The following is an 18,534-nucleotide window of genomic DNA, read 5'->3' on the forward strand; positions in this document are numbered from 1 at the left end:
CTTGCTGAAAAGACAGCACAGTGATGGAAGCCTCAGCACTCTAGATACAAGCACAGTCATTTCCCTTTGTCACAGTAGCCTGGAGGTAAAAATGAAATAGGCTCACTATCTTTTGTCAGTTCTCTGACAAAAAGCACCTAGAGTAAGTTCAAACAAAGCAAAGAAAGCCAGGTTTTGTCTTAATCTCTCCAAGAGAACTGGAACGGGACAAGAGAATGAGATAGGAGCCTTTGAATGCACTGTAATTACATACAGAGGTGGGATTCTCTAGAGCTCTGTTGAAATCTGTGTGGCTGTTTCAGTTCACTTATCAATCTTTTCCTCAGTGCTTTCTAGACATCAGGTGAAAATAAACAAACAGTGTATCACTTTTCCCCAGTCGTCTGAATGATAGGGTGGTGTGGGCACAACTCTCAGCTCGCTCTTGAGGGTGAGGCAGGACATGGAGCGATGCGCAGCATGCCATACGGCCCTGACTCCTGCTGAGACCACGGCAACAGAGGCTCTTAGTTGAGAGCAAGGAAGAGATCTTTATTCAGGCACAGTCTCAATACACAATACACAATACACAGCCTCAGTAGCAGCTAAGGAGTCACAGCAGACTTTATGCTCAGGCTGGATGAAAGGAGAGAGTGGCCTGGCTGGAAGCAGTGCTTCTGCCCTGTGAAGACCAAGCTTGGCGAAAGGAATTTGCAACTATGTAGAAACAACAGAGGTGTCCCAATAGGTTGGCATGCCCAACTGCCAAGCTTCTAAAGATGGGACAAGGTGGGCTCACATGTGAAAGTCTCGTGCCTTGTAATAATAATAATAATAATAATAATTATTATTATTATTATTATTATTATTATTATTATTATTATTATTATTATTTATTATTTGTGAGGTGTCCCAGACCTTACAAGGTTAATAGCTCAAGGGAAAAGACATCCTGTCCCCAGGGTGTGCTCCACCTACGAATGTGAACTTACTTTCACTTTCTGTTTTGGCTGCAAAGGAGAGGCAACATGCCGTCGCTCTCTCCTGGCTGTTTTTTGTTTTTGCTGCTGTACATTAAAGCTTCATAGAATAGAAGAAGCTGTGTATGAGAGTTTTACTGCTGTGCTGATAAATCCTTACACACAGAAACGCTGCTGCTGCAAAACTCTGCTGTAGCTGGGAGAAGCGGAATGACTCAGCACCACGCAGTGAAAGTGTGCTGGACGCCATTGCATTTTCAGAAGAAGATGGGTCCGACAGTCAAAACAGGGAAGTCAGTTCCCAGTTTCACTCAACATTATTTATACCCCACCCATCTGGCTGGGTTTCCCCAGCCACTCTGGGCAGCTCAAAATCGAATATTAAAAACACAATACAGGATTAAACCTTAAAAACTTCCCTGAACAGGACTACCTTCAGATGTCTTTTAAAAGTAGGATAGTTGCTTATTTCCTTGACATCTGATGGGAGGGCGTTCCACAGGGCGGGAGCCACTACCGAGAAGGCCCTGTAGCCTCACTTCTCTCAGTGAGGGAACTACCAGAAGGCACTCAGCACTGGATCTCAGTGCTGGGCTGAACGATGGGGGTGGAGACGCTCCTTGTAAGACTGTGAAGCTTGTAGATACTCATTGCATGGGGGGGGGGCTCCCTTCCTAGTGACAGGAGTACTGCCGGGTCCTGGGCAACTAGGCTCCCCTTCTGACTCTGGTTTCTCAACCCTGAATGGTTCGTTGACGCTCTTCCTGGATTCCAGGGAGTCTTGTTTCCCACATCCATAGCAGCTATATGCTGTGGGAGGGAAGTACTTGCCTTCTCCAGTCTCTATCCCACCCCACCCCCATGTTATCCTCTTGTTCCTCCTCATCATCCATCTCAGCCTGCCACTTGACGCCTGAGCCCAGTGGCACCTATAGAATCACAGAATTGGAAAGGACCCTGAAGGTCATCGAGCCGAACCCCCTGGAACGCCGGAATCTCAAGTAAATCATCGCTGACAGATGGGCTTAGAATCCTCTGCTTAGAAACCTCCAAGGAAGGAGAGTGGTGCATGGCTCCTTATAGCCAGCATCACCGCACCCATCCTCATGTCGTAGAAGTGGTAGTATAAGTATCACTGCTCACTTCGTGACCAAATAGGGATGTTTTGCCTGCCCTCTCGGTTGGCATATGATGTGCTCCCCTCTCCCTGCCAATTCCTCTTTACTGCACCTGAGAGAAATGATTGCAGTAAAGGACCCCTGGATGGTTAAGTCCAGTCAAAGGTGACTATGGGGTGTGGCGCTCATCTCGCTTCAGGCCAAGGGAACCCTTCATTTGCAAATTCCTGCAGCAGACAACGTACTCCTGTTGCTACTCCAGGTCTTCTCTAAACCTAGACTACTGAATCTTCTCTGCTGTGCCCTTTCGTTGTCTCTTGTTGGATCTCCTTACATCTATCCAGCATTCTGCTGTCACCTCTCCCATTGCTCTAATCATGTGACACCTTAAATCCCCACATTGGTATTCTCTCCACTCCCAGATCTGGCAAAACTGCCTGTCCTTACCTTCAAAGTCCACCATGGTCTTCTGTCTCTCCCCACTTCATCTCTCTGCTCTTATACCCTGATATATCCCTTTGCTTTTCCCAACTTCTCTGCTGACCATCATGGCAGTCTGCAGTTCCCTCAGAAGACCTCATCCTTCCACCTCTGCTACCTCATCTTTTCAGAACCACCTTTGAACACCTGCATGATGCAACTTCTCTCACTCATTCAAATCCTTCTTGGAAACTACCTTTTTCCATCGAGCCTTTGACACAAACTGTGCAACTATGCCAAAGCACATGCTGCTGAAACAGCCATATACTTTCCATACCCTTTCTTCCTCTCTTGCCTCTCATTGAAATTTGGAGATTGCAAGCTCCCAAGGGCAAGGATTGGCTCTTCTACTCTATAAAGTCTCACACGCACTGATGCACACTACAGAAATAAATATGAACAACATAAAATCACTGTTTAATAGACATAAGAATTCAGGAACTGAGTTTTAGCAAGAATATATATTCCTTCCTTTTCCTCTGTCAGGGCTTGGCATGTTTATGCCCACTACCAGGAACCAACATAGGAACTGCTGCAGTGAGGATATAGATTCATTGAGGGGGCAGGACCATGGAGGGTGCTCAAAGACCTTCTAAAATCTGAAATCAACATTATCTGGGTGTTGTATGGCAGTGGGAAAAGCAGAGGCAAGAGCTATAAGTGGGTAGTAGTCCATAGCTGTCAACTTTTCCCTTTTCTTGCGAGGAATCCTGTTCGGAATAAGGGAATTTCCCTTAAAAAAAGGGAAAAGTTGACAGCGATGGTGGTAGTCATTGTAGTCGTATGGACCCTCCATTTACAGTAGAAGCATACCTGACTACCAGATACTGGGGACAAACTGTGCAGAATGACTGTTGTATGTTTAGTAAGGCCCTATGGTGTGTTGGCCAACTCCATTTGCTGTAATCTAGCTAAATAAAATAGAAGAGGGGGTAACTCTGAACAGCCTGCCCATTGGGATTAAGTTTTCCTTTAGAATGAAATATACTTTGTGATGTATTAACTTCATTCAAGAGCAGATGCTACATTTTGTTAAAGCTGAGTCAAAACTACTCGGCTTTTCATAAATATTTTCCACCAAATCTTTTTTTTTTTTTTTTTAAATATTCTTAAGCTAAAAGATATTCAGTGCAGCCCTGTATTTTACCCCCCTCTGCCCAACACCCAAACAAAGCATTTTGTAGTTCACAGTTGGATAACTATTTGTAGAAATGAATTATTATGTATATTCTGCCTCTTTATGCAACAGGGATACAAGGCCCACAACTCAAAATCCTACACAACTGAATAGTTCTCCTTTACAAGTCCCACGGAAACTTAAGGTAGCTACACAAAATCTTAAATAAAGGCTAAGGGAGAGGGTGGGTCTAAAAGTTAGTGTCAGGTAAAGAATAAAAATTCCTGATGAAACAAGCTTTAATCTGGAAAAGTGCAAAGAATTGCGAGTAAATATTTATGAAACGGGAGGGAGAAATCTCCCTTACTACTAATTGTTAATCTCTCCTTCAGGAATTGGAAACCTCCAGTCTGTAGGCAAATCTGGGTGCACCATCTCCCCAAACCACACCCACCTGTCAATCATCTGATCTCACTAAGTGACATCAGCTGATGGGTGGGGTTGGGTCCTGCTTTGCCAGTAGACCCCTGCAGAGAACAAGACTGAACCTTCTGCTCATTGACTGATGAGCAGAAATTTCAATCTTGCTGGCTGCCTTTTCAACAACACATTTCCAGTAGAGAACAGGCTAGCAAAGCAGACCTCTCTGCCTGCCCTGCAGGTCAACTCTGGTAGGTGGGTGATACCACCCCCATACCAATCATCTGACATCATTGTCACATCAAATGGCTGACAGGTGGGTGGTCCTGCCCATGTGTCAAAATTGGCCCTCAGAAGACCAAGGTCTGGTCCACTCTACGCTGATCATAGTTCTCAGTTCCCTTCAAGTTCAGAGCAAGATCTTCCACAGTTGCCTCATTTTTTGTTCACTCAAAATTCAAGGCAATTCTTTCCGATATTATGAATAAAACGAGAAAGTTCATTTACATGAATTTTGTGTTCCATTTCTGTATTTTTAGAGCTGCATTTGTTAGATGTGTTGGCAGGAAATGCCAGATGGAACTCTGAAATTTGCTCTAGAGTGATAATGCTTGAGACCTGCCTGGACGATGCTGAGTCTCACAGACGCTCCCCTTCAGCGAGGAGCGTCACAACTTCATGTGCTTGAGGGGGAACCAAAAGACCAGTGAGTTAAATGATCTACTGCAATGCGTCACCGTCCACATGTCAGATCCTCGTGGACCCAACCCCTCTCTGTCTAGACCACAATGCTGCTGAGAAAGCTTACACACAACACTGAATCACTTTGAAACCCGCCAGTTTAAGCTGAGCCAGTAAAAAACAACAACACCAAGCCACATGCTTCAAGGGGAAAATAACCCTTAATCATTTGTCAATACAACATGCAAAGCTTCTACATGACCCACTATATGAATGGCAACAAAGAACCTGACTATGATCATAACCCACCTGCTCCTAAGGGAGTTCAAGATGCTGACATTTACTATTTCCTTGTCTCTTCCCTTGTTTTCCACTTCCTTCTGCTTTATTATTATTGCTGCAACTATTTACATTTAGAGGCCCACACTTTCTATCTATGTTGCTCTGTTTGGTGTCATAATAAAAGTATTGCTCAGCTGTGAATATTGGAGGATGTTTGCTGAATAACCACCATCTAACACTCTTTCCTGAGCTGCAGGAAAATGTTGGCAAATCAAAAGTATTTAATTTCGCTTGTTCAAAAGAATTATTAGAGATGAGTCACCTTGCTATGTATCCACACCAATAGTTGCAAACAGTGAGATATAGATCTGTATATATTTGATTACACCATAAGCCCTCGGTGCTCTCTTGCCAAATGGAAACCAAAGTCTCTAGCAGTGTCCTTGCAACCTGTCACCGCCAGTGGGAGCACAGATATATGAGTATATAAAAGTGGTGTTTCTGCCATGTAGCCTTGTATCAAGGGGACATTTAAGGCATTCGTAGGCATTCATATGTGTCCTTAAAGCAAGACCATAGTCCTCAGCACCATATTGAATTTGATCTGCTTGGAGAAAATAACCAAAATAATATTTAACTTGCACATTTGTCTTATCAGAACATGTATTGCCGCTGGGGTGTTTTACAGTGTTGGAGAGAGAGGAAAAATGCTTGTTTTCATCAATCCACAGCAGAGTCTTTTTATATTTTCCCCTTCTGTTGCTAGGTTTCCTCTTAAATTCCATCTGACCACAGGGCAGCACACCAGCAAATGTACTGCTGTGTACATTCACGTCTCGTCTCTTCATTCAACACTATGGAAATCTACATTTCAGTTCCCATATGTCTACAAATGAGGCATCAGTGCTACTGTTGTCATTGTTAGTTATCTCTATCATCTTACTGTACTTATAACAATTGTGTAAGATGGGTCAATATTATCATTCCCAGTGAGAAAGTGTAGCCTACTTAAAAAGGCCACCTAGCCTATTCATGCCAAAGGCATCGTGATTCATCACTCAGTCTCTTAGTTGTAAAGCTACCCCAACTCTCCACACTTCCACACCCAGTCAGAAATCTGGGGGAACTTTGGAGTGGTCAAATTCTCCTCGCCATTTGGCAGAATGACACAAGACTGGCTTACCTAGTGGTTTCATGCAAGTAAGCAGACAGGATATCTGCATTAATCCAATGCCCAAAACTGAGGAATTACATACAAAGGTGATGAGGGAAATCATATTTATATTTGGAAGAGTGCTACATTCCAAAATATTAAGACCTTCACGGTTTCCCTCTCTCTCTCTTTCTCCATTTGATGTTCATTTGATATCTCGACGCATTTTATCTCTAAATGCTTGTTTACTATCAATAAGCAAGTATTTAGACAAAACCATCCCTGCTTATAGACCACTATGACAAATGCAGCCCCCCAGCCATGTGTGATGGTTCACCAGGACTAAAGCTCCTTGGTTTTGTTGCCTGCACGAGACTTCAAAAACAAGGAGACTGGCTAAGCAGTAGGCAGGACACAGCACATAGCTGGCGGATTGCAGTTTAGTGAGTCACACAATGTGCAGCTTAGTCCTATAGAGACACCAAGTAAACTAAGACAAAGAAAAGAAAAGAAAGGTGGTGGGAGGAATAATAGTAACATTTTATAGCACCTTTGAATAAAACTCCTCTTGCTTTGGGCCTTGATATTTACTTATATTCTCTATTAAAACCTTTGCTTAGGTCATTGAGATGTGCTATTTTGCAATTTCTTAGAATTAGACCTACATAATTTGTGACTGATCAAGCCATGCATTGAGGCCTTCCTAGCACTTGACAAGCTCTCCCTTCTGTCCTATTTTTTGCAATCCCCCAAAGGCATCCATACATACATGGCTCATGGGCTACGTGCATCTAACTTGGTGGATAACAAGCTGTGTAGTCCTGGTTAAAACATAAGGGCACTTTTTGTCTTGTATAGTCAGGAGTACAAAAGTATGGATTTTTGTACAATGTGTTTTCCTAACTGTGCTTCAGGTGTAAGAAAGCGCATATCATGTTTTCGTCCAGTAAACAGCCTTTCCCTCCTCCTTTTAATTTTTTAAAAAATTCACACGTTGCAAAGTCATTAGCAACAAAATCCTTCAAGTGCTCAAAATAGTTACGCATACCTGATTGTGGGCTTTGTTTGGGGATTTTGGCATCTGCTGGAGGGCTGGAGGTGGGGCGCATACGTTGGCTGGCAGAGTTATGGATGCTACTGGGGATGGCTGCTGAGATGTTTTTACGAGGTTTATCCTGTAGCCACATTGGGGAAGCTTCAAAGGCCTGCATTCGTCGGGTGTGGCTGTTTGCATTGACCTTGAGATAGGCCTGGACTTTGTATTCCTGGAGGTCTCCATAATTGGCGTCAATCACTCTGCACTCATACAACCCTTCATCCTTTTTCCTGACTTTGGAGATCTGCAGTTTGTGGGAGATGTCGTTCCCTTGTACTTTCACTGTCTGCAAAATTTCCAGAAACAACATATCACGTCAGACATTGCCACCAGCAGGTGTTCCAACCATCATCTAGAGAAGGAGCAGCTGCAGGAATGGTGATTCCCTTCTCTCTATCAGAAACAATTCTACTCTGGCTTCCAGTTGCCCCAGGACTGTAGAACTGAAGGGAAAGCAAACTCTGCCCCCCCCACCCATTGCCCAGATGACTAAGGGTTTTTGGGTTCTGCATGTGTTGGGGGTGAGTAACTATTCTGCAGGGGAGGAAATTCTATTTTTTTTTAAGTACCTCTAGATACCTCAAGTACCTCTCCTCCCCAGGAGAATATTTGGAAAAATGGTCCTTCCCGTTTCACCATCCATGCATGCTGGGTGCAACTCTATTAGTATTTAATGTTATTTTAACATCATTGAAGGAAGCCATGGGTGTGCCCACTACACTTCCCAGTACTCTCTTATAACATTGCTTCCTTTATCCATTAAAATAGATTGTTTAATTCAACATTAAATGAAACAGCATTTCTAAAAAAAGAAAAAGATAATGTTCTAAGAATGCACAGAATTCACCCACAAAAATATTTGGCAGCCTCCCTCCCCCACAGTCTACAAATAGGTGTGAGTTTGTTGGTTGCCTTTATAGGGTAGTGTTGATATTTTCTGAATGTGTTGTAAACTGCCTTGAGGTGGGAGGGTATATAAAATAAATGCAGAATAAATATATAAACCCTTCTGACAATATAAAAATATTTAGTATTGATACAACATTTTCTGTGGTGTACAAAGCCCTTCACATTTATTGCCTTTCCAAATTCTTTTATCAGTTCTGTGTAAAGTAGGCTGGCATCCTTATTATTCCCCCATTGCAGATGGTGGGATGAGTTTTGTGATCTGAGATGATGGCTTTGGCCAAGCCCACCTAGTGGGTTCATAATTAAAGCAAGATGCTAAGCAATATTGTATCTAAAAAAAGAACACTAAGGGCATCCACCCCAGACACAAACTGGACAGGAAGGTGGCCAAACAGGCACTAAAGGTCATGTGCTGATTAGGTAAGTTGTTAAAATAGTGGCTGACGTGTCAAAAATCAACTGCAGACTGAATGTGGGCAGCAGGCAGGACAGAGTGGTGCCATTGCAATTTCTCATTTGCTCTATACTTGCCACCTAGGACTCTACATCACATTCAGCCATTGAAAATGGCCAGGGGCAGGGAGAGAAATTATACATATCATTCTGTTAACTATCACTGATTGGATAGTGACGTTTGAGAGGCATTTTGCACAATAGCTTCCCAGCAGGAGGAGCTATTATGAGCTATGACAACTCTGCATTTGAGCTAAAGGACCCTTAAATGTCCATAACCAGTCTTAATCTCGCTTAGATTATTTTGTTCAATATGTCATATATCCATTTCCAGGCATGTCTAGTTATAGCATTGATTTGAACTTCACAATCCAGAACTCTTAACTTCTGAGCCAGGGGTGAGGAAGACCTTTTTGGGACTGCATGCGAATGGTGGACTGGGCCAGAATGCCTCACTCATCAATACAAATGCATGCCCATTCACACTCTTCCATCCATGTGCTCTCTCTCAATCTTTTTCTCCCTCCCTCCCTCCCACCTCATCTCCATCCCCATCTCTCTGCTATTCTCTTTCTCCCTTCCTTCTTAGCATTTTTTAAAGTCCAGAAAGGGGACCCCATACAACAATCAGGCTTTTCTAAAGCTTCCCTTCACACACACTGCAGCTTTTTTGAAGCCTAATTGCAGTGCAGAAACTGTGTGCTCCAGGCCAGGTAGGGTGGTGCCATGGGATGAAAGTTCCCCACCTACTCTGGGAGGAATGTCAATGCTCAATGATATCTAGCTATGTGGAATTTGGGACGACAAAGAACGTAATTTTACAAAAAGGTGTTGGACCAGCAAAATCCATATAGATAATAGGGCTATAAAGGTAAAGGTAAAGGTACCCCTGCCCGTACGGGCCAGTCGTGGCCAACTCTAGGGTTGTGCGCTCATCTCACTTAAGAGGCCGGGAGCCAGCGCTGTCCGCAGACACTTCCGGGTCACGTGGCCAGCGTGACGAAGCTGCTCTGGCGAGCCGGCACCAGCGCAGCACACGGAAACGCCGTTTACCTTCCCGCTATAAAGTGGTACCTATTTATCTACTTGCACTTAGGGGTGCTTTCGAACTGCTAGGTGGGCAGGAGCTGGGATGAAAAGATGGGAGCTCACCCTGCCGCGGGGATTCAAACCGCCGACCATACGATCGGCAAGTCTTAGGCACTGAGGTTTTACCCACAGCGCCACCCGCGTCCCAATAGGGCTTTATTTATAGTTTAATTTTGATAGCATAGCATAGCATTCCTTCACCTCTTGCTCTTATATTATTTCCCTCTGTCCTTCTTACCCTCTAAACTCTATGCTTCTAATTAATGGCTTTTAAAATAAATCAACGTTTTTCCAAACAGCTCTTTTCAAACATGCATTCGTCTCCTCCTTCTACTAAGCCTGCTTTTAATTAGAGGGCTAAATTGGCTCACTTAGCCTTGAAACCAGATGTTCAAGGGCCACATTCTCTTCTGGGCAGGCAAATGTGTGCAAATTTTACCTTTGCACTGTAGGCTGGTTTCTAGAAATGCTCTCACAAACCTCTCTGCACTTCATCCAGGTAATAAAAAAAGAGGCATTGCCAGAGCTTGCACTCTTGCAGGGTGAAGCGGGACCAGCGATGGCATGTGGCCTGGGGAAAATAGGTGGAGCGTGGGGAGAATGCCAGATAAAGAGGCCAAGAGGAACAAGATTGTCCCTCAAGCCTGGGGTCCAACACACCTGCTTTATTCCACCAATATCCTTTCTTTAAAGATAGCAGCTGGTGCAGCAAGGGACAGAATTTTATTGGAACTACGCTGCTGGGAGAGGGGTTAATATTCCTTCTGACCATCTTCCTGACTAAAACTGTTCTTCTGAAGCTACCAAGTGTGCCACAGGCAAATGATAATTTGGAAGGTAATTTTGATTAAGAAAATGACACTGGGGGGTGGGGAGTGAGCATCACCTACCACCAGCTCCCAAGTCTTGATTTGATCCCCACAGGCTGATCTTAGGGGGGGGGGTTATTTGGGGTGGGAGGAATAACTCCACCTCACAGTCCCTCCTCTCACATCTGGTCCTAGTTCCCATTGATAGCAGTGATAGTTAAGTTATACACAACTGCCTTCTTTCATTGATCTCTGTGGGAGAAGTAGGCCTAACCCATGGGTAGGCAAACTAAGGCCCAGGGGCTGGATCCGGCCCAATCGCCTTCTAAATCCAGCCTGCGGATGGTCCAGAAATCAGTGTGTTTTTACATGAGTAGAATGTGTGCTTTTATTTAAAATGCATCTCTGGGTTATTTGTGGGGCCTGCCTGGTGTTTTTACAAGAGTAGAATATGTGTTTTTATTTAAGATGCATCTCTGGGTTATTTGTGGGGCATAGGAATTCATTATTTTTTTCAAAATACAGTCCGGCCCCCCCACAAGGTCTGAGGGACAGTGAACCGGCCCCCTGCTGAAAAAGTCTGCTGACCCCTGGCCTAACCAATGTGTTCTTTCTTGGAGTTAAATCCCACAATATCCTATGGCATACCCTCCAACATTTCTTTGATGAAACTAGGGACGTCCCATTCCATAATGATAATTTTACTATTTATACCCCACACATCTTACTGGGTTGACCCAGCCAGTCTGGGTTACTTCCAACATATATAAAACCATAATAAAACATTTAAAAGACTTCCCTATACAGGATTGCCTTCAGACAGCTCAGGGGGTCAGGCAACTCCATACCCTCCAACATTTCTCCAATGAAAATAGGGACAGTCTAAGGGTAAGTGGGACATTCCAGGATCAAATCAGAAACCTTTTCTAAATCGGGGACATCCCTGGAAAATAGGGACACTTGGAGGGTCTGGTATGGGACTTACACTCAGGCCAGCCTGTCTAATCCTGCAATCTGAGTCACAATTAACTTTACCAAACTGGTCCATGAGCTCAAACAATGTTTACTGCAGGATCCAATTTCCAGTGTGCCAGAGGTGTCACCTGCCCCTCAACAGCACTACACAGTTGTCTGTTCATCATGTATTTGTATTATTTTATTGTTGTTAGCTGCCCTGGGCCCGGCTTCGGCAGGAGAGGGCAGGATATAAATAAAATTATTATTATTATTATTATTATTATTATTACTATTATTTGTCATTGGACCAAGTTGGTGGAATATGGGATCAGAACGGCTACTGAATTTCCCTTTCCTAAAGTGACATTTTGTCCTTTTTGTCAGGAGAACTCAGGATGAGTATGCAACAAATTTTAAGGATGTAAAAGGAGTTTTGAGTGCATTATTTTTCCTGGGGTGGGGATATTGCACATCTCCAATATTCCCATCCTTAAACCATTTTGTTTCTGGTTTTAATTGCTTTAATTGCAAATAAAACTGCTGTGAGCCATACTAAAAACAGACAAGTAGTACAGGTGTTAAAAGCTCGTGTGACTAATCAAAAACACCCCCCAAATAAAGCTGGGCCAAAAGTTCTTAGTGGAGAATGTGGGGCTGGAAGGAGGGTTGGAAGGTCAGTAGACAAGAGGAAAAACCCCCTCCTCTGGTTCACCTTATTTTGTAGTGCCAACAGTTCCATGTTTACACAATTCTCTTTCTAAGAACACTTGCAATCATATAACATCATCCCATGGGGTTGGGGAGGGATGACGGTGACTGGCAGGCACTGAGAAGAATGTTGGCACTGGTGGAAAGGCCCAATTTTTTATCTCCTCGTCTTAATCACTATTTCCCCCATTTTCCCACCCAAGAAGAGTGCAGCAAATTTTGGGGGGAGAGGCATTTCAACTCAGTGCTACAAAAACTTGCAGGCATGAGATTGTCCAAAGCGTGGGGGATAGGGATGTCAGGGTTAATAAAATGCTTGGCAGTTTGGGGTCTACTGGGTTGTAAATGTTTTGGTGGCTCTCAAGTTCTGTATGCTTCAATTAATACAAGAACATCCGGGATCTACTCTCTCCCTCCATTATTAAGGTTTTTCTTGTGCGTTTCCCGCATAGTTCCATGGCATTGTAGCACTTTGAAAAGCACTCTCCTATATTTATTTAATTGCATTTCAGCTAAGTAATAAAATAATACTGAGGGAAAGAATGAAAATCTAGGTCCTACATGTTCCTCAGTTCTTGGTAATAATGATTAAAGAAATACAAAGTATTCTGAAGGGCTTGTTTTTTGTCATGCTGGGCAAAAATTCCATTAAGGTTATTGAAAGTATGATGTGTGGTTCCAAAAACAAAAAAGGCTGTTTTCTGTAGCAATTTTCATTTTAAGTACCCATATTCATTTAAAAAAAATAATCCCACAAAAAATGATTTTTCTTCTTCGCTGTGTTGTGTGTCTATGCTTGGAGGGGGTTGGGGTTGGGGAGAATAGGATCTATCACATGACCAGATTTAAAGGCACACTACTTTTATCTTTTCTTATTATTTCATATGTTGTAAGGGTTCTAGGTCTGCACATTGTCAAACTGAACTTTTGGCCCCATTTTGGAACCTGTGTGAAAGCAAAGAATTCCTTATGGGACAGAAGGTAAATAAAATAAAATTGAAAATAGGCACCTATGTGCTCACTGCATTCTCCCTGGTATGCCCTTGTAATCTTGGAGATGGTCTGAGAAGTGGAAAAGTCTCAGTCTGAACCAGTAAGCATGGAAGCCCATGCAGAAGCCTCTATGTCCCAACATACTCCAAGTGATGTCCCCAGGTGTATGTCCAGGAGGGTCTACTGAATCCTGGGGGCATCCACAGCTGCCCTAGGTATTACTTGCAGGTCTCCAGCATGTAATAGGATCAATGATATCCTCTGTGCATGTCTGGCAGGACCCTGAATGGAGAGTGTCTTCATTTGCCTGGACTCTCCACAAAACCTCCAGCTCTGGTAGAGGCAAGGGCCACCCACAATTTGACTACCAACATCCATTAATGTTTTCTGTATACAGGAGCATACATTCTCTGTCCTAGTCTTCATTCCCAAAGGGAGCCTGGGATGGCTAAAAACATAAAATATAATGAAAATCCAATGTCCAACAATTAAAATGGCAGTTTTTACAAAGCTACGGGGCCTCAAAGGAACTTAGCCCCTTCTGAAGACCTGAACAAGTTAAAAGCTTCTTTAAATTCTGCCTCAGCAGGACCAGGGAAGTGAACCAGCTCATCTTCACAAAAGAGTTCCAAAGGCTTTGATAATGCCCATGCCCCAAAAGGCACAGGGAAAGTTGCAGAAAATAAATCCCATTCACTAGTCCAGGGCTCATGCAGTTTTGGATGGTGGCTAATGAAAGACAGCACAGTAAATGGAAAGTAACTGAATATCTAGCAACAATCTATATTTTGTAATCCACTTACGCTTATCTTTGTTCCATCGTTGTCCAAATCTCTCTCCACCTGTGGGGGAATGGATAACTGTTTTTGCATACTGCAGGCGAGGAACCTCCAACATTAAAGGTTTAATCACTTATTCCCTTCCTTTCATTGCATGGGGTTTCCCACTGTCTCTGCCTGGTCCCACCCTAATTTCTGTCCAGCTCTGTAATAAGCCATGACAACCAGAGCTCAAGCATAGTTTGGTTTGAGAGGGTTTACTGGTGGGAGACAGATGTTCACTCAAAGGCAGCTGAATTGGCTACACAGCTGTGAGATAGATCATATCAACAAAAAAAGGCAAGTAATGAGTAGTTTCCTAATGAACTCATTGAAGGAGGGTCCCTAATTGTATTGTGGTTGAACATGGCTTAAAATGTGTCTATCGTACCTCCTTCAGTTTCTTTGGCCTATGTGCCACAAAAAGTGGTGGTAGCCATTGACTTAAGGGGAGTTAAGCCAAAAGAATGGACTAACAGGTGTTAATGCTAATAGTCAAGTGGAACCTCCATGTTCAGACGCCATGTACTGCTGAATATCAGGTTGTGATGACAAAGAATAAGGAAGGTTTTGCCTTTATGCTTTTGAACTTCCCTGAGGCCTCTGGTTTGTCATTGTTGGAATCAGGATGCTAGCTAAATTAGATGGCCTGATTCCATGATGCCTGCTGCAGTTCATAATTAATTGATCCAGGATGTAAATTTGCTGAACTCGTACTACACTAATGCATTAGAAACTGGATGCTATGTTCCTAAATTCTTCTGCAACCCAGAATGCCAAAGCAATTCTGCATCTGAATAGAAAATGCTTTCTTATAAACATCCAAGGCCTCATCACTAATGGCAGTTTAGTTAGAAGTAAGCAACTGTCTGTAAAAGGTGGTTCCTTAAGGTTCCAGAATATGTAGGCAAGCTTTCAGAAGGTCTGAAGGCTCAGAAGCAAAGGAGCTAAACCATCCCAGAGTTTTTCAGACCAAGCATATGGAAAATCCACATCTTGAAGGACCTATACTTTCTGTCAATCCCATATTGAGTACATTCAGTTAGCCTTTCTTCGACAGCCTTTGATATATTTTTAGATCATAGCAAGGCCAAAAAGGTTACTTCCAAATGCCTCAGTATTTATTGCAAATTAGATGCTTTGATTGCTAGAACTCTTACAAAAACAAAGAACGTGGCACAATATTTCATATGAAAGGGACAATTTCCCTCTCCTCTGAACATTTCTGCTCAAAGGCTCTGTTTTCAATGCAAATAAGATGCCTGGTTCCATTTTCATCAGTTTTTAAATTATTAATTCCATTATATAATTTAACCAGTTGAGAAACATGATGGGCAGATAGTAAAATAAATAAATAAAAAGAGAGGAGGGCTCTGCCACTGCTCAGGTCTTCCTTGACTACCCACCAGACTGTCTAGCCCAGGCTTCCTCAACCTCGACCCTCCAGATGTTTTTGGCCTACAACTCCCATGATCCCTAGATCACAGGACCAGTGGTCAGGGATGATGGGAATTGTAGTCTCCAAACATCTGGAGGGCTGAGGTTGAGGAAGCCTGATCTAGCCTCTGAAGAAGGCTCTCCCAATAGAATGTAGAGCCTTGAGAGATCAGAGCAGCAGCCATAGCAGAAATGAAAATCCTACTTCTGTTCCTTGCATAGGTAAAAGCTCCACACCGGGGGTGTTGGGTGAGAGAGAGGGGGGGAGGGAGGGGGGACATTGCATGAGGAAGCAGATGTCTGTGTTTGAGGGATGTAGATTTGGGCAGGAGGAACAGTGATCAGAACAGTGACTAAAATATCCCTGAATATATGAGTTCATGTCATAGATCAGCTGCCACAGAGAATTATCTGTCATCCTGTAAGGCAATTAAGATAATTATCTAATTCTCGGCACACTGGAAGGGGCTAAGTTAAGCTGATCACATGTTTGGAATCATCAAAATTGTGGGAACAGCTCACCGGGAAGGAGAAAATAGGCTCATGTTTATGGATTAACCAGGGAACTTGTGAGATGCAGAGTTCATTTGGGGTACACACCAATCACCAATTTAAAATGGGCATGATACCTGAACAGGCTATGTGTGGATTTTTGATGTTTGGGTTTCCCCATTTCTTGATCTGCTTCAGTCTGAGGACCATGGGGTAAGACTGAACTTGCCCATAGCTTGTGAGTTTTCTGATGACTAATTGCTGTTGAAATACTACTTAAATAAATGGATTCTTCCTTGGAGAACACTCACATGCTCAGCCTGCCACCTATAGGCAAAACGGTGTTCCTTCCTGTCACATTTAGCCACTGTGCTACATAGTTTGGATGGAGGCTGATCTCTTCACATTTGGCTGTATTTAATGCCTATCATGGCAGGCAGTCTCAGAAGAGTGAGGTGCCATATTAACAGGTTTATATGTTTGCTTGCCTTCCATGGAAAATTAGTATGAATTCTAAAGCAGTCTGGATACTTCAAATGAATTCTTCAAATAAAAACTTTTGGGGGAGGAGACAGGCTGGAAGGAAACGGAATGATAGAGATGAGGCAGATTTCCCCCACTGTCTCAGGAATGAAAGCAAGCATCATCTGAAGCCAGTGAGATTGTTTCTTGCCAAATAGGAAATAAGGAAGAATTGTTACAACTGAGTCAAAGGAGGCCTGTTTGATTTCTAGAAATCCTGTCTACAATAGGTTCCCGCATTGTGTTAGTATCTCCGCTCCATGTGTTTATCAGTCTGAAACAATGGAGGAGGCAATGAAAATCCCCGAAGGGATAGAATGATAGCAAGCTGACTTCTTATTGGGGAGGGAAGAGGAAGTCTTTGCAACAGCCTGGGTTGCAAATTCAATCCATTGCTATGATATCTATACTGTGCCTTGTCACGGATGAGAAAAAAGAGAAAAGAAAAAGAAAGAATGCATTATCCATGCATATGAATTTGTCAACTACCAAAAAACCAATTGGAAGGGTTCAAGGTTTTATCCCCTAGTGGTGGCTATTTCTCAGTGGATTTCTACTGTTGTAAGATATATTAAGCCTTGGGGGCAAGACTTTCCTTGTCCCCCTGGTCCCCATTTTTTCTCTGCTTTTGGGGAGTGGCTGACTTGCATAGGATTTCAGGGGCAGTAAATTGATACCTGAGTGCCCTCACCTCTGTTCCAGGGTCTTGGTCCTCAGCTGCCCGTAGAAACCACCACTGGATTTCCAGGTACACTGAGGCAGAGCCACTCTGGAATGCACAAGACATCTCCACATTCTGCCCCTCAGTAGTTGTGACATTTTGAGGGAATTCAGTAAATTTGGCTGCAAAAGAAAAGCATATCTTATTGGGATTCCTCTCCCTCAATTTTCCACAACCTCTCTTTCCTTTTTCCTCCCCCACCCCCTCTTAAATTTATCTGCCTTCACTTGCAATCTTATGCCTGTTTACATGGGAGTAAATTCCATTTAATGCAGCAGGGCTTATTTACAAGTAAATATGCATAGGCTTAGGCGGGTGCTTTCTAAGCCAAGTCTGTATTCTGAGTTCAGTGGAGCTTACTCACAAGTAAGTATGCACAGGACTGCAGCCCTGTCTCCCTCTCCCTGCCCCTCCTTTTTTTCTGATTCTAATTCTCATTCCTCATTGCATCCCCATGTTTTTTTCTTTTTTCTCAGACCCTTTCCTCCCCCTCCACCCCTTTATCCCTTACAAACATGTATAAATTGTTTAGTAAGCCTATTTTGCTTATGGACAAATTGAACACCCTTACCAGTATCTCACTGGAGTTTGCAAAGTTACAAATAATTACATGCAAATATTCTTAGGAAGGCAGTATTTCAGCATTCTAGCTTAGGGATCCAGGGCAGACCCGTTTGGAAAATCAGCTCAGATGATTTATTGTATTTTATGGATGACATTATACCATATTAATTATTAAAGATATTGTAGACTACTGGAATGGGGTCCTGTTTGTTTGTTGCATTATGTCTTAATATTTCGAAGAAGTAGCTTGCCGTGTGATTATTTGTTCTCAATTTCATTTTCTTGTTTTGCTTGCAGTGTCAAGCCATGAAAAGACTTGATCATGTTTAAGTTTAGGAGATTCACAAACAAGAAATACTTTGGCACTTCAGTATGGCTACCCTTTCCAGTTCCATATGATAGAAGACATGCATACTGACAGTCCATTTCAGGATGCCAGCATATATCTTAGAAGAAGTCATAATCATCGCAACCTTCTTGATCCACTTTCTACTCATATACGGGGCTTTAAGAATGTGACCCATTCAATCAGCTGTGTGAAACCCTCACTGACAGGATAGACAAAATAATAATAAAAGAAATAATAATAATAGCTAACAAGAAACACTTTCAGTTTTCAGAAAGAGTCGAATTTACCAGTTTACCCACTTCTTTCAATCCTATGACGTTACAGGTTGATAGGGGGGTAGACCGAAAAGACTGCAAAAATAATCCATGCATATGTGCTAGGTTACGCCCTGGGACTCATAGCAGTGC

The 18,534-nt window shown here is 42.9% G+C and overlaps 1 protein-coding gene across 3 annotated transcripts in view; it reads right to left on the reverse strand.

Annotated features, from left to right (window-relative positions):
* VSTM2A (V-set and transmembrane domain containing 2A) overlaps window positions 1-18,534 on the reverse strand; it is a 39,364-nt gene that overhangs the window by 19,170 nt on the left and 1,660 nt on the right. For all 3 annotated transcript variants that reach the window (XM_028703244.2, XM_028703243.2, XM_028703245.2), the window contains exons 2-4: window positions 17,185-17,336; window positions 14,028-14,066; window positions 7,259-7,592 (exon numbers count right to left, since the gene is read on the reverse strand). In XM_028703244.2, coding sequence (XP_028559077.1) covers window positions 7,259-7,592; window positions 14,028-14,066; window positions 17,185-17,336 — 525 coding nt within the window. The remainder of the gene's footprint in view (window positions 1-7,258; window positions 7,593-14,027; window positions 14,067-17,184; window positions 17,337-18,534) is intronic.

This window comes from Podarcis muralis, chromosome 13, assembly GCF_964188315.1.
Source record: "Podarcis muralis chromosome 13, rPodMur119.hap1.1, whole genome shotgun sequence".
Lineage (NCBI taxonomy): Eukaryota > Metazoa > Chordata > Lepidosauria > Squamata > Lacertidae > Podarcis > Podarcis muralis.